Source organism: Chaetodon auriga, chromosome 10, assembly GCF_051107435.1.
Source record: "Chaetodon auriga isolate fChaAug3 chromosome 10, fChaAug3.hap1, whole genome shotgun sequence".
Classification (NCBI taxonomy): Eukaryota; Metazoa; Chordata; class Actinopteri; order Chaetodontiformes; family Chaetodontidae; genus Chaetodon; species Chaetodon auriga.
The window spans coordinates 13,740,117-13,756,527 of NC_135083.1; the positions used below are offsets into that span (position 1 = coordinate 13,740,117).

The window sequence follows — 16,411 nt, forward strand, 5'->3', positions numbered from 1 at the left end:
TGACCCACAGATGAAACAAACAGATAACTTCGAAACAGTGAAACAGGAAAAGAAACGGTGTAAAGAAACAAGTGGTGCTGTTAATGTGAGATCTCCTCAATGCCATCCCATGCTTTTGTAACACTGGCAACAAAGCTGGTATATTGCAAATTGTCGTCAGCGCCTGAGACCAACTGTGTTCCTCTGAAGCACAGTGCCATACCTTTGACTTGTGCTTGTGTGTCTCAGGGTTGATGGGCCCTTTGAATGGGCCAATTAAAAAAATAACACATTGCTTAATCCACATCTGGAAATGTAAAAATGCATCTGTGTCAAGCATCAGCAAATATTCCTGGGCATGATGCCTGGCCATGGGTGTTAAAAACATCACATTTAAAGTCATGAAGAGTAGCATTTCTTTATATGTAAATCCTTTTATATCACTATTGAAACTGCTGATTTGCTCCAAGTTTCCAAAGGAGCAGTGCAAAACTTGAGCCACAGTTAAAAATATAAAATAATACAATAATAAATGATGATACACTTTGGCATCAATGCAAACAGCGAAAGTGTTTTGCTATTGTGCTAACCTGTAAAAATTTTCCCACTTTCCTGTTCTTGATTGATGGAACTGTCGATGTTTTTAAAGATCCCACACAAAAGCATGACCTCAGCTTTTACTAAAACTGTTGTCAGGTTCTTTTTTTTTTTACGTCGGCTTCTGAGTAGAAAAACAAAACTTGCAACAGAGGGAGACGAGGGGAATTTTTCCTCTGGGCTTTGCCACAGCACATCTGGAAGTGATTAGGGAGCCAGGGAGACCTGTCAGCCAGGCTGGAGCACTCCTAGCGGGGCGAGACGGGTTGGGGGAGCGAGGGTCTTCACGGAGCCTCTGTCTCTCCCCGCACCCCCGTCTCTTTACTCCGCTTTATCTCTTTCATTCTTTTCCTCTCTCTCACACGTCACCGTGACAGAGCTGAAAGCTCACAACTTGGAGGCGCCAGCAAGTTTATCATAGAGATGGCAGGTGAACAAGTTGAACGAAGCCAGAGGAGAAAAGGAGAATGTTCAGTTCCCTTTTCTATTTGCTTATATGTCTATCTATCTGATCTATCTATTTATTTCTCCATTGGGCAGCCGCCTGCCACAGGAGTCTGAGGGATTAGGCATATGTCTGTGGTGTGCGGGCAGGTTTGTGTATGTGTTTAAGGTGGGGAGGTTCTGCTTGACTCGGACAATGGAACACAGGGATTTAGGTGAAGACAGACGGCTGCCCCTATATGTTTACAGAGTCAGGAAAGAGGCTGAACAACATGGTTAAAAATAGATGGAACAACTTTCTCAGCAGACACAATTGTTCAGGGAGATGGCAGTGACTTATTTTACAGCCATACAAAGGTGCTAATTGTGCTTACTGAAAGAAATAGGTTACTCAGACATGAGGGTCGTGTACAGATGTGAAGCATGTATCCAGTGAGTTTGTGATGATTTCATTCTTTGCAGGCTTTGCACAATGACCCTATATTTGCACCAGGACCCCCACAGGAAATTATATCAATTCCAGGAAAAAGCATGAAAAGGAGGTCATCTATGTAACACACAATCGATTAGATCAGACTAACCTTGGGTTCATCCTGCGTGCGTTTCTATTTGCAGTCAATAAGGCAGCGCTGATGTAGTTATTGCTCCAGTGGTGCTGCTGAGATTGATGATGATGTATTTGCATATGTGTTTGAATCCTCAGGTGGCAAAGCAAGAAGATACAATTTATTAACTCACACATCAATCTGAAATGTAATGTCATTGTCAGCAGGTGTGCAGTAATTGTATTTCTCTTCCTCTAAAACCGAACCTCCATCAAGAACCTTCACAGCTTTATTTGTCTACATCTACGCAGCCTCTAAGTCTTTGTCTTTGTCTTTTCATGCCTTTCTCTCCATCTATCTGTGGCTGATGTGCACAGCACGGATCATTAACGGTGACTATCTGAATCCGATCTTCTTATCATTCAATCTCTGTTCCTTGTGTCTTTCTGCTCTCCCTGGTCACCTTGGCAACCTGCATCATTATCATGTCTCTCCAGCTCTTTATCTCTCCTTGCTTATTTTGTTCCTGGTATGATCCACAATACTGACATTTGAACCTTTGAAAAACAATTTGTCTGTCTGTCTGTCTGTCTGTCTGCCTGTCTGCCTGCCTGTCTGCCTGTCTGTCTGTCACGGCCTCCTCAGGACACTCAGTCCACCAGTGTTCTGCCAGACGACAGCGGCTCTGTCTTGATGGACGACACCTCCAGCCAATGGTCAGCTGCGGCTGACACTGAGGAGGAGAGGAAGAGTGCCTTAGAGAAAAGCATGTATGTGTTTATCAATGTGAAGCTCCAAATAAGGGGGGACATATGCCTCTGCTCAATATTCTGTAGATAAATGTGTTATATTTAAGCACAGCTGTATAATGTATGTGAAATGCAGAAAGATACGTAAGACTTCACCATATGCACTGCAAAAATCTCCATCTTATTGTGCTCATAATGACAATTTTAAACTTGCTGATGTAAAGAAGCTAAAGTTTAACATGTATGCCTTCACAGTTCAGTGTCTGTCATGACAGAATTTGCTAATTAGCATTAAATACAAAGTATGGCTGAGGTTGCTGGGAATGTCATGAAGCAGACAGCTGGTCATAAGCCAAAATATTTGACAAACTGAAATGTTAACCTCAAAAATTTGGTGGCGCTCGATGAAAAGTCAGGGGATCAGCAAAGTTGCTAGGATACACCGCTTGGGAAGCACGAATGTGATTGGTTATTTCAGTCTAGACTGACATTGCCCTTCCCAGAGACGTGCTGTCGGCATGGCAAAAACAGCAACAAACATCTAATAAAAACAAATTTGGAAAATATGCCAATACAGCAGAGATAGTTTAGCCTGATTCCAATAGAAATCCACTTATTTTGTATTGTTTAACATGTCACAGTAGGAAAAGCACGAGAGCGAATCAGAAAATGAATGATGGCTGAATTTCATTTCGCTGCTTCCCTGTCACGGTGTCATGGCTTACTGGGACACTTACAGTCAAACAGAATCACCGTTAATGTAACTACTGGTGCTTTTCCTACAATGACAAGACAAATGTCTGCTGTGAAGAAGGCCTACAGGGCATTAAAACAGAAAAAAGAACACCTCGGGTATTTTACTTGGAATTTATGAGAAATTTCCTTCAATGATTCTTGAGAATGAAGTTAATTTAAATTAATATGATTTCCTTTTAGGGAAAAAAGACACAGTGTTCTGAGACTGTAGACTACATTATATATCGTCAATATCCACGTGTTTATTTAAGATTTTAAAATCGAATCAGGATATTATTCACTACTGCAGCTCTCTCTGAGCCTTTCAACTGCATCTCATGGTCTTCATCAGTTGTTATCACAAGACCAAAGTGCCATACTCAGGTCATGTTAAGACTGAACTCCCAGTGCCTGATGAAGACTGTAAGATGCATTTGAAAGGCCTGGAAAAAGCTAGAAACAATTATATCCAGGGTGAGCATGAACAATCGCACTAATTAATTAGACTTGAAAGTGTGCCGGTTGAACAGCCTCCCTGTAATTAGTATCACAGCACCTTTCTGGTAAATTATTATGAAACTGGGACCAGTAAAATAAAGTGTTACCAAGATTTTTTCAGTGTGCAAAATAAATTCGGGAACATAACTCTCACACTAATCCTCTCTCACTTGTATCTTTTCAGGTATGTACTGAAGGAGCTTATAGAGACAGAGAAGCACTATGTGGCAGACCTGGGGCTCATAGTGGAGGTAAACCTCACAGTCTGCCAACTAAGAACACACAGTCTGTCCTGCCAGAGAAGCGGGAACTTAGTCATCCGCCCGGTCTGTCAGAGAGAGCTCTAAATCCTTATCATCACAATTCCCCCACTTTCCTCCACACTTTGGTCTGCCTCCATCCACCCACCGTCTGCAGTCTTAAGCAGATTTTGAGAATTATTAGCTTGAAGAGTATTATGTTGCAAGGCAATCCATCTCCTGGTGCCTTAAATAGCTGGAGATATTTTGGTTCAGAGAAGAATACTTGCCATCTGAAAGTTAATAAAAGCTCAGAAATAGCTGGTGTGTGACTGTTGCGGTGTGTTAGAATTTTTGGAGGTGTGAACAGACGTCAGCAGCTCTGTCATTTCCCTGCAGGGCTACATGGGCACAATGAACTCCAAAAGTATACCGGAGGACATGAAGGGAAAAGACAAGATTGTTTTCGGGAACATTCACCAAATATTTGACTGGCATAAAGAGTAAGTGTCTGTTTTTTTTAAAATACGTTTCATTCAAACATGTGGAAAGTTGTATGTTTGCTCCAGTTGGATTCAAAGAGAAAGACAAACAGTGATTTGCAGAGTATTGTGTTTGTGGCTGAGTGGAGGACAAAGGAACAATAGGTCAGAAGACAAATCTGACCTTCCGTTTTGGGGATGACCGTGCTTGTGTGTGTGTGTGTGTGTGTGTGTGTGTTTCCTCTATGTAGCTACTTCCTGGGAGAGCTGGAGAAGTGTTTGGCAGAGCCAGAGAGGCTGGCTCAGCTCTTCATTAAACATGTGAGTATGACCACCGTGTAGGCACACACACACACACACACACACACACACACACACACACACACACACATGCATACATGTCAGTGGAAGCGTCTGGGTCTGCTTCCTTGTGCTGTTTGGCGAGAGGGTAAACAGAGCAAAGAAAACATGCAGAGCTCCTGTTTATCCTATACTGTACCTCTGTCCTTCTCTCTCAGCTGCCAGCGTCTCTCCTTCCACTTCCCTGTTACTGATACGTCTCAGTCCAGGCTGTGTTTTTACAACAGCACACACGGCAAACATGCACATACACACGAACGACACACTGGCCCATTTCCAGCCTGGGCAGGACTGGTCAGGAAACAGCAGGGAAAAAACAGCCAGAAAAGACAACAAGAATAAGACGAGGAATAACAAACCCTCAGCTCAGGCTCTTTGATACGAAGGCTGGACCTACTCCTTCATACATATTTTGGCTGAAGAATGAAGCAAAGCGATGCATGCAAGATGGAGTCACTGTTCTTAGAATAGATAGATAGATAGATAGATAGATAGATAATTGTAGTAGCTTGCAATCGCTTACACTAAGCTGACATGAGGTCGGTAAGAAAAAACACTATTTTAAAAATCTATACATATGTGCACAAACACTCTGTACTGGGTGAAAGAATAAAGTCTGAAGTCTGAGCTGGTGTAGGATCACAGGACTTACGCAGGCAGCAAAATTAGATTTATATGTATTGGTTAAGTGGTGGCACATGCAGACTCGGCAGACATGATGGGTAATTTGACCAACTCGGCTTTGCTTCTTGTCTGAAGATGATTAAGTTAAATGTCTGTGTCTCTCTTTTGCTATATTCACTCTCTCTGTCTGTAGCTCTTTAAACAATTCAATAAGGCTCAGCCCACTGGATAATCAACTTTAAAAGCCTGGGGGGGAATAAAGAAACTTGTAACTAAATCTAAGCACGGTGTCAAACTGTGAAAACAAGCAGACTGGGAACATGGCCCTAATGAAAAGCAGAACGCCCAATCCACTTTTAACAAGAGCCGTGTCACCGATACGCAACATGTGTGCTCACTCACACACGTGCAGCATAAAAACACATGTAAACATGCAGGCAAACTGGTGATACTGAACGCTGGTGCACAGATGCATGCAGCTGTCTTCTGCAGTGTTACATGATGTCCATATTCAGGTGGAGCAGCTCACTGGTCTCTAGGTTACAGAGCCATGCAGCCTGTTGCTAGGTACAGTCTAATATCGGCAGGCTCTGGAAGGGTCTGGTTACACAAGGGTAACCTGGGTAAATTATACATAACCTGATGCTCATCCACATGTAACTCCATTACGGCTCTCAGGACCGCCACATCTGCACTCCCAAGCTAATTAGTCACAGAAGAGGAGGCGTTAACCAGACGGAGTCAGCTTTAAAGGCCATGCACTCAGTGACAAGTCATTATTACTCTGCTCCCAAAGGCAACCAGAGACATAGATTTTTATGTTTTTTCATCACTTTCAGGGCCATTTTTAATTTACATGAAATGCAATTAAAGACACATTACTCTCACAGCATGCTCATGTTAATGTCTTTTTCTCTTTTATCAGAAGTTCTACTGAATGATTTTGTAATGCGATGTTTGTTTGGCTTGTGATGCAGGAGAGGCGTCTGCATATGTATGTTGTATACTGTCAGAACAAGCCCAAGTCGGAACACATCGTCTCAGAGTATATTGAGACTTACTTTGAGGTGAGTACTGCTTAACATTCAACTTCTAGAGCTAATGCTATACCTTTTTGAATTAATCAATCAGTATTTGATCTATGTTTAGTCTATAAAATGTCAGACAATAGTGAGAAATGTCAAAAGTTCTTCAACTCAAAGGCTTGTTTTGTTTGACCAACAGTCCTAAGGACACAAACGAGGAGCTGTAGCCAGCAAATGTTTGGGATTCTTACTTAATAAATGACTTATGCGATTATTTCATCCAAAAATTTGTTTGGGATTTTGTAGACTTATTGATTCAGGACATACTCTTGCATACCCATGATACACTGGACACCTGCCACTCAGGCCTGTAGCTAATAGCCATTTAGTATGCATGAATGTCTAACTGCTCCTATTCTATATATTATACATGGCCATGGGTGTCTTTTCCGCTACCATTTATTATTCACACTAGTTCCTTTTCATGGACACTAAACAAACAGACAAACAGTACAATCCCTATGATATTTTGTCTTAGAGTGATTATATTGGTCATTAGCTGCCGCCCTTTGTGTCCTGGCTGTCATGTTGACTGGTGTCGTGTTGTTGTGTCCGTCTCCGCTGTCAGGAGTTGCGGCAGCAGCTGGGCCACAGGCTGCAGCTCAATGACCTGCTCATCAAACCTGTCCAGAGGATCATGAAGTACCAGCTGCTGCTCAAGGTGAAAAGCAGAGCAATGCTGTGCTGTTGATCACACACACACACACGGCGGTGTTTACTGTGCAGCTGTCTGACGCACAGCAGGGTCAGTCACAGGGTTGTAAACATACAAGCACATACACAAACACACTCATACGTCCCACTGTGTAGAGACACTGACGACACACCGGGTGTATTGTCTCTTCAGCCGGAGAGGAAGAAGCAAATTACATAATGAGGCTCTATTCTTACCAAAGGATTTAAACAATCACACGTCAAAGTCTTTGAAGATAATCATAAAATGACATCCCTGGTATAAAACTTTGCCTAAAATATAAAACTTTGCCCTTTGGCATCCAAATGAAAGGTGGGTTCAGCACCCATAAATACTCCTCCAGATGTCCTCAAATAACTCTGAGCAGTAAACCCGGAATGCTCTGGTGACCATGCTGTGTTTATTTGAGCAGGACTTCCTGAAGTATTACACCAAAGCTGGGATGGACACGGAGGAGTTGGAGGTTGGTGCCCTGATGCATAAATATCAAGATTAAAGAGTCTTTTTGGGCAAAGCCTTGCTTGTTATTAGTGTTCTTGATAGCAAACCTCACTTTTGTCTTTTAAACAGAAAGCGGTAGAAGTGATGTGCTTTGTGCCAAAACGCTGCAATGACATGATGAATGTGGGCAGACTACAAGGCTTTGAGGTACGTCTCAGGAATTTAAACCATCCTTCACAGTCTTCAAAACAGTTCTCATGCCAACTATTCGGCCCATGAAAAGCACACCGTAACTGCTTCCTCTGTTTGTTGCGTTTATCTTCGCTGTGGTACCAGGGGAAGATCACAGCCCAGGGCAAACTGCTCCAGCAAGACACCTTCACTGTTACCGAGCAGGACAGTAGCTTCCTGTCCCGAGCCAAGGAAAGACGGGTCTTCCTATTTGAGCAGCTGGTCATCTTCAGTGAGCCAATTGACAGGAAGAAAGGTTTCTCCCTCCCTGGATACATCTTTAAGAACAGCATCAAGGTGGGTGACAGCCACACATAATGTTTGAGCAAAATGAAATATGAAAGAAATGAGATGGTACATTTTACTCCCAGGTTATAAGTTACACAACAGAACCACAGTAATTCATGCCTAAATCAGCACATGTTACATAATCCCACAGCAGGGATTTCTTAGAGGCTTGCATGTGTTAGTGAAGTATTTAACAAGCAGCTCAGCAGGCTGGACTCCTCGCAGGTGCTAGTCAGATGTGATATGTTCCAGGTGAGCTGCCTGGGGGTGGAGCCCAGCGTGGATGGCGATGACGCCCGCTTTGTGTTGACATCACGCAACCCTGACGGCAGTGTGGTGCGCTTCCAGTTGCAGGCCTCCTCCCCTGAGATCTGCAGGGCCTGGGTCAACGATGTTGTTCAGATCTTGGAATCCCAGCGTAACTTCCTCAATGGTGAGTCCCAGCTGAGCACTCAAGACGACACATCCCCCACAACCTATGAACCATGTTTCATCTTAGCGTATTTTCCATTCATTGACTCTGTTGTCTGCTTACATGCATCGTTGACTCAGTGTGAGGATTTCTTTTTACTGTATTGTCCTATTTGAAGCTTCTTGTATTTTTCTCTTTAAAGAATTAAAAGGAAAAAATAGTCACGATAAGTCAACATTATGAGATACTAGGACAAAATCACAAGACAGTGTGTATAATATTAAGTAGAAATTTAGATTTTGGATCTCATACTTTCAAAAATCTACATTTTGACAAGGTACTTCTAATTTTACTTTCAGCCTTACAGTCACCGATTGAGTACCAGCGGCGAGAGAGCAAGTCTAATAGCCTGGGCCGCTGCATGAGGCCCCCCCTGTCTGCTGCCAGTGCCCTTCGGCCCCACTCGTCCGCCTCTATAGACCGTCATAAGCTGCCCTCCCTTCACTCTCACAACACCTCCCTGCCCACGCTCTACCTGCCCAGCCAAGGCCAGGGCCAAGGACCCAGTGAGACATACTCATCGCGGGATGTAGGTTTTCTCTAGCCGTCTCTTTTCTCTGGCCTACGTGCAGTGACACTGTCCTGCATTAACTGCCCACTCAAACACAGTATTTCTATTAATGAAACACCTGAAACACAGCCAGGCCTGCTTATCTCTTAAGCTTTTCTGGCTGCTGGACTGGACTGTCACACAAAAGGATTATTATTAAAACAGCAAATGATTTTGTGTGTGTGCACTACAGTGTTAGTGAGTGACCTACCTGTTGTTTGCATCTGCAGCCCACCGTGGTCCAGCCGTGCCCTGCTGACTCCCACACTGTTTCTCCATCACATGTCCAGCTGGGCTTCGCCGATCAGCCAAACTGTCAAGCTGTGTCAAATGGGCTGTACACACCCACCACACAAAGTGCACAGGTAATGTATATGCATGCGTTTAGAGACAAAGCTGTCTCCTTTGTGGCACATTTCACATGTCAGTATTTTGAATGTAGCAGAATGCTGGGCTTCTGGGTTGTCCAGCAGTCATTATTCAACACTAGCATTGTGAAAATTAATGACAAAACAAACCACAGGAAGCTAACCGCTGGGGAAATAATGGGCCATTGTACAAAGTCGAACAATAACTCCAATGTGTTCATTAATGTTAATTAAAAGATGAAAGACTTTAGTAAATTGCAGCCATTTGTTTAGACACACATACAGTGAAGGGATTTGTTGAGTCATAAGAAGAGTTGTTTCTCCCCCTGTTGGATGAAAAAGGAATCAATAAAAGTCAGGCTGTTTTTCAAGGAAGTGGATTACAATGTTTCACTTGGTTGAATACAAAGAAGGGAAATTCCACAAACATTTTTGCACAAAATATGACATTTTCTGAAAAATTCTGGCCTGTCTGTCCTTACTTTGAAGTTTTAGCCATGTGGCCAGTCAACAATGGGAACATCCTGTTGTTGGGTTTTACATTACCATTAGCAAGTCTCCCTCTGCCGTCAATGGGCTGTTCTCCTCAGTGCAGACAGGCCAGCGGTTGTTGTTCTCCAGCTCTCTGTCTGTTTACTCAGGCTGCATAGGTTTGGTTCAAAACAAACAGGAAGCAGACTGAGCCAGAGGAGGAAATCAGACAGAGATGCCTATTAAAGGCAGATAATGGTTTCCCATACTTATACTGGGGTGAATAGATGGAACTCGGGCCAGTACATTTATAGACTGACACAGTAAATTAACAAATCCTGAATTACTAATTTTCCATTAAATGTTTGGGAAGTTATTTATACTGCTGAATGTTCCCTCTTTCCCCAGCAGAGAGCAGGAGAGGGCTGCCGAAGGGGTCAAGCTACTGATGCTGGGAGCCAGGCTCCATCGTCAGGACCCTCAGCTGGGCGACGGCCCAGCAACCTAGCTCAGCTAGCCGAGGATGACCTATGAACTCTCTGACACCATCAGTCTCCTGGGTCAGGAGGACAGCAGCTAACGCCACAGCTGTGGAGACAAGAAGACTTGTCTGTTTATGCCAGGCTGGACCCTTAACCTGGTTGTCATGATTTCTGGAGGATAATGAAGGACCCTGAAGAAACACATGAAGGAATTATGGGCTGCAGCTATGAAATGACTTTGCTCATGTTTTTAGAGAGCCGTTCAATGGGAGGTGACTAGCCTTGGCCAGCTTGAGTGTACATGAACAGTACTCAGTGGGATGTTACTGGGCTCAGAGTGAAAACACTGAGCCCAGTAGTAACTCAGCGTTACGACAATTTCTGCTTTTAACCTTTTTTGAGAGTTTGTATACCATACTCCTCTCTCTTTGAAAGGGCAAGGGGAATTTGTTTGATGAAGAAATATCCATTCCTAATTGGGGCGGTCACTGGAGTTATGTGTGTGTGTGCCTGAATGTATGTTTATGCGACAATGTGTGGATGCGTTTGGAGTGCATGTGATGTGTAGCAGCGGCTCCTCTTGTACTCTCTGGTCATTCTGATGCCCCATTGTGAAGACAAGTACAGCCACATTAACACATTTTGTCATTCCCCTGCTGACAGCTGAGTTCGCTGTTTGTGTCGACAAGAATGGGAAAAGCAGAACACTTGATGTGAACATGCCACAAGGACTTAACTCACTCGAATTTCAACTGAAAGTGAAGAACTTTCTTTCTTGCCACAGTGTTGAGAGTGCCTGTGTACTCTCTTATTCTGTATGACTGGCCCTCGTTTGATCTGGACAAAAAAGGCGTGATGGAGCCCCCTGGAGGTTCTCTGTGGGTATGACGTCACTTCAGAATACATTTTGTTCTCGGGCAACTCCAGCGGAGTTGTTAGATACAGTAAGTGCATTCAAAGGGACTGCTGTGCTGACCCAAAGTGTTGCATGCAACATCTCCTCTGTGACTGGCTGTCACAATGCTACTTTACACAGATCTTTCTTTCCACATCGAAGAGGGGTGCTTGTGGTTTTGGGGACACAAGTCCTTCAAAGTGCATTGGTTTAAACTAATATGAATTGTTTTATTAGTCCACTGTTGTCATGTCAAGGCTGTGCACCATTTCTATAATCTCTGTTAGCTTTTGCCCTCATGGACTAAATACTGTACAGTGCATACCATAAAGGCAATCATCCATTTCCACTTGTAAGATGAAGAATGACCCAGGTATGCCAAGAAACGTTACCCTTCAGGTAGGTTCAAGTGAAGGATAATATATTGCTGGACAGACAGAGTGATGCTGACGAATCTGCATGCTCCCTCTTCCTCAGACAACAGTGCCAAAAACAGCAGCTTACGACTCAAATGCTCCAGTAGTTCAGTTTGCCACTACACATTAACAATCAAAGATATCAGTGTTGCTGTCTGGGTTGTAATGCCTAAGTGACTAAAAGAGGAGAGTGCAGTAGATGAAAGGGGCTATCCTGTCGATATCAGGTCAGTTCTTCTTTGTGGCCAGTAGAGGTCCCCACAAGGCTTTCACTTCCACGTTAGCTGGCTCATACAGCTGCACCAAAGATCAATAGGGCTCATACTTTAATGCTGACAATGAAGCAAAAGCTGCTCAACAATTTGCCCAGAAAAAAACGATAATGAATCACACAAAATAAACTGAGAGGCGAGACATTGGGTCTACAGTTGATGTGAACTGGTGTGTTTTTATGGGAATTACTGATCAGGCAGGTTTGCATTAACACAAAGTAATACCACTACAGAGAACCAAAAGCAAGGACATGAAGCCAGGAGAGGGTTGGTTAATGCCATGTTTGACTGAGTAGAAACTGTTGTGTCATATCAAATTAAAAAAGTGTCTTTTTGAAACTGGGTGCAATGTTTGTGCTTCTCTGCATAATCTCTTTTGACTGTCTTGACTAACATAACTCTGACCACTTTTAATGTCTACAAACACTTGTCCTGTGGCATTTTGGATACTGTAAGTGCTTTGCAACCACTTAGGATGATTTATCCTTATGCATTCTCACAGTGTGCTCAATCCTGAATTGAACTAATGGTGCTGCTAAAGTATTACTTATGCTATAGATCCCTCGGATCGTCAGACTCCACTTTTGGATCCCCTGATAAAGACAAAGGCAAAGTGTTTTGCTTGCTTTGGCATCCCCCTTGGAGAATCCCCCTTGGAGAAAGTTCAAACGGGATTAAAAACAAAGAGAAGAAACCCCTGGATGAGCAGACATCTGGTTGGCTGGCCTCTGAATAAAGCCTTATTCTGAGCTGTAAAGCAGGGCCGATCGTAACACGGCTGTGATATATGGAGGCTGGGGACCGGTGGCGGGGAGGGGTATTAACTTTCACAAGGGTGCAAAATCAAAGGGAGTTCCTGTCACCACTGAGGGGGTCTCAACAACAGGGGTCCCATTCACAGGGAATTCCTCTCCAGTGCCCTCTGTTGCATCTGTTGACTCAATCTTCTCCACTGAGAGAAAGAAAACACTCATTAAAAGCCACATGACTGTGAACTTGATTGCAGCAGGCGAGACAAACAGCCCTATCAATGGATTGAGTATTTACTTTGAGGTGTGAAAACCTTTGAACAGCCCACCATGTTAGGTCTTCTTTAGGGGCTTCTTCCTTCACACCAACAGCACAATGGGAAGCATTTGTATTATAAATGCAGTTGAATTATCATTTAAATAAAATGTTAGATCTTTAGGAGCTCCTGGGTGTTAGAAATTCACAGATTTACTGAATGAGATACCATTGACTCTCACTGTCAGTCAGATATTTACTTCACAATCAGCTGTAAGATGCAAGAAAATAACATAATTAGAAACAGGAAAAAATTGTTTCAGCAAGGACAATGTTTATTAAAATTTACATGCGGCCATAACCCCAATAAAATTGTTCATGATATTTATACATAATTTACAAAGACCTTAAAATTTTGAAATGTTTGCTAATCTGGAGCAATGGTGCTTGACACAGCTGCTTAAACAGCAGACAAGATAAATCTGAAGATCAAAGACTCAAATTTCAAAAAAGATCCCTACCTTGAAGCAGACAAATTAGGACGTGTTTTGGAGTAAAAATCTAATTATCCACAGCAACACAAACATTTTCCTGTTCTGAACTTGTATTTGAGATCAGAAATGATCCTTTTAGCCGTACTGAGGCATACATTTATCTCGAACATGATAATATGGACAACATGTTAAGGTACACCAGTTTTGCTCATGTCTGCTGCCCCGTCCATCACATGGATAAAATATTTACAAAATGAACTCTGACAAAATTCAGCTTTTCACATCAGTTGAAATTTAAACAAATCTTAAACTGTCACGATGGTCAGTTTTGTTTTAGGTTAAATCTGTCCTGAAAAGTACACTGAATTCAGCAAAACTCACAATGTCACTGAAAAAGGCTTCAAGTATTCTTTAAAGGTGCCTTGCCCTCAGACAGCACACAATTACTTTGATTAAAATGGCCTCTAAATATATCTTTATGGTTTTACTTGAAGTCAAAAGCAAGGCTTCGACAAGAGAAGATGTTCTTGGAGCTTGATTCTTATCCTCTAGTGCAAACCTATGGTAGTAAGTGTAAGTCACACAGTCACTGATTGATTATCATTTCTTAACAATGGAAAACAGAGATTACTCTCTCTTGATGTTGGTGATCAGAGGGTCCGTGCTCTGTGAAGGCTGCCCAGACCGACTCTTCCTGGTTTGGTGGGTCTTGACATGTTTGGAGAGGTGGTCACTCCTCATGAACCTCTTGCCGCATTGCTGGCACCCAAAGCGCTTCTCTCCAGTGTGTGTGCGGAGGTGCCGCTGCAGCTCGTCTGAACGGGTGAAGCTTTTACCGCAGAAGAGCCAGTTACAGATGAAGGGCCTCTCCCCGGCATGCCAGCGCAGATGTGCCTTCAGGTGAGAGGTCTTCTTGTACACTTTGCCACACTCCGGGATGTGGCAGATGTGCAGTCTCTTCTTTCCGAACTCTAAGCCTCCGCCATTGGCCTGGCAGTTGGGGCACTTGCAGCGGCGGCAGCGGCGTGTGGAGCTCAGCAAGCCCTTGGAGGTGCCCTGGAGAAGAGCAGCTATCTGAGGCTGGTGGCCCAAAACCAGCTGTCTGCCGATGGAGAAGGGATGGTTGGACGGGGTGGCGTTGGTTTGGGGTAGGCTCCACCATTGCTGACCGTCCTCCACATGGCCTCCAGGCAGGTGATGCCTGGCTGAGGAGTTCTGGAGGAAGCTGGGGAAGTTTTGTCCCACACTGTTGTGCTGAGGGTAATAGGAGCTGTTGGCCTGTGGCTGCGAGGACAGCACCTTAACAGGGGACAGTTCGAAGGAGTAGGAAGAGGGAGGTTCAGCCGGAGGAGTGAGAGGCAGCTCATGGTGGTGGTGATGATGAGGGTGGTGATGATGGTGACTGAGGCCAGACTGCATGTGTCCGGGGAACTGCACCTTGGGTACCGTGAAGGTCATCTGGTGTGTGCTGAGGGCCGTGCTGGGTGCCATGTCATTGCTCCAGAGCTGAAACATTCCTGATGTGGAGCTGACGGTGCCCTCGTAGGGGAACTGGGAGCCTTCTGAGCCCATAGAGCCTCCCACCTGCCAGGCCTGGCTACAGGTGGTGGCCAGGAAGGAGAGGGCGTTAGGTGCTCCCTCTGGAGAGGAGCTGGGCGTCCGGTCCTGTATGGTGATACATAGACACTCATCAGATTACATGGGCTACTTTAAAGACAACTTAAAAGTTTTAACGCTTCATTAACTTGAATAAAGATTTTTTTTTTAAATCACACTGTTATAAAACATTCAGAAACTGGCAAAATATGTAATCTAAACAGTTTACATTAATTACCTGTTTTTAAACATTAAATGACATTTGTCCTGATATTTTCCTAGTCTCACTTTTCTTTTATTCTGTTATCACAATGCCTACAAATTATTTTTACCACTAACAAGTTTAATTCCTTTCTTACGGATCGAGTACATGAGGCATACCAATTCATTACGCACAAGTTGCAGCTCTCAGCACCAGAAAAGCAATTCATAAATCCGCGTGCATTGCGGCAAAAAGCTGATAATGCAACAAACCTGTAAAAAGGTGTGCAAAAAGTTGTCAGTCCTTTGTATCGCCAACGCAGCCATCTGTCCTCGCGCTCTCCACGCACCTGCAACACAAACTGCGCCGAGAGGCGACGACGCGCAAAGTCTCAACTACAGCTCGTAGCGCAGAAGGAAACGATGCTCACATTCAGGTCTCGGATGACTCAGACTCTCTGGCAGAATAGACTTGGAAATCCCGCGTCATTCAAACGTCCCTCGGTCCACTAGGTAAATGTTTTTAGGACGCTGGCAGTCCAGATGATTTGGTGTTGAACCCGCCGAGGACGCCGGTCTGAAGTTAGAGGCAGAGGGGCGCGCAGTAAATCCTTGCGATCATCTCAAAGGCGCTTGAACTGCATCTTCTCTTTATAGAGAAAAGATCCTCTCAACGGGGTCTCCAGTATGATGCAGGAGAGCCAGTCAATAGAGAGGAGAGATGTGAGGGAGAGAGGAGGGGGGATTGTTAGGTGAAGGGGTGGGCTACTCATAATTTCCCTCAAATTCAACCAAACGCTGACCCTAAGAACTGACTCCTCCTCCAATTGTTCCGAAAAAAAGGGAAAAAAAAGTCTCTTGTAATATCTTGTTTTCAGAGTATTTCATCTATTTGAACTTCTCTGGACATCTCGTGTCACGTCCCACTTCTTTAAATCTCAAATAAACCAACACAACTACATGATTTAATTTAGCGTTTCAGCAACTTTCAATATCTACATTTAGGAGCACATTTGGCACAAGAACAAAATGCTTAGTCTGTTAAAAGATCTGAGATTAATATAGCCAGCTTAGTCAGGGAGTATTTGCATACTGCTTCAACTCCACTGTGGGACTCAAGTAAAGATAGCAAATATATGTTTTTTCTTTTCTTTTTTTTTTTTTTTGACTACAGTCAGTGATATGTTAAATGGAAAGG

The 16,411-nt window shown here is 43.6% G+C and overlaps 2 protein-coding genes across 4 annotated transcripts in view; one reads left to right on the top strand and one right to left on the bottom strand.

Annotated features, from left to right (window-relative positions):
- The window catches only part of arhgef25a (Rho guanine nucleotide exchange factor (GEF) 25a), a 44,661-nt gene extending 32,405 nt beyond the window's left edge, over positions 1-12,256 (top strand). For 2 of the 3 annotated variants that reach the window (XM_076741605.1, XM_076741607.1), the window contains 13 exons: positions 2,211-2,335; positions 3,732-3,798; positions 4,186-4,289; positions 4,520-4,589; positions 6,230-6,319; positions 6,906-6,998; positions 7,444-7,494; positions 7,602-7,679; positions 7,809-8,000; positions 8,244-8,424; positions 8,763-8,992; positions 9,244-9,378; positions 10,261-12,256. In XM_076741605.1, the coding sequence (XP_076597720.1) occupies positions 2,211-2,335; positions 3,732-3,798; positions 4,186-4,289; positions 4,520-4,589; positions 6,230-6,319; positions 6,906-6,998; positions 7,444-7,494; positions 7,602-7,679; positions 7,809-8,000; positions 8,244-8,424; positions 8,763-8,992; positions 9,244-9,378; positions 10,261-10,386 (1,542 nt within the window). In that variant the 3' untranslated portion in view covers positions 10,387-12,256. The remainder of the gene's footprint in view (positions 1-2,210; positions 2,336-3,731; positions 3,799-4,185; positions 4,290-4,519; positions 4,590-6,229; positions 6,320-6,905; positions 6,999-7,443; positions 7,495-7,601; positions 7,680-7,808; positions 8,001-8,243; positions 8,425-8,762; positions 8,993-9,243; positions 9,379-10,260) is intronic. The other variant, XM_076741606.1, reaches the window with a different exon arrangement.
- Positions 12,257-13,242: 986 nt separating this feature from the next.
- sp5l (Sp5 transcription factor-like) lies at positions 13,243-15,859 on the bottom strand. The gene is made up of 2 exons (XM_076741608.1): positions 15,487-15,859; positions 13,243-15,081 (listed from the first exon to the last, which is right to left on the bottom strand). The coding sequence occupies exons 1-2, from the start codon at positions 15,538-15,540 to the stop codon at positions 14,044-14,046; spliced, it is 1,092 nt and encodes a 363-aa protein (XP_076597723.1). The 5' UTR covers positions 15,541-15,859; the 3' UTR covers positions 13,243-14,043.
- Between the last annotated feature and the right edge of the window lie 552 nt (positions 15,860-16,411).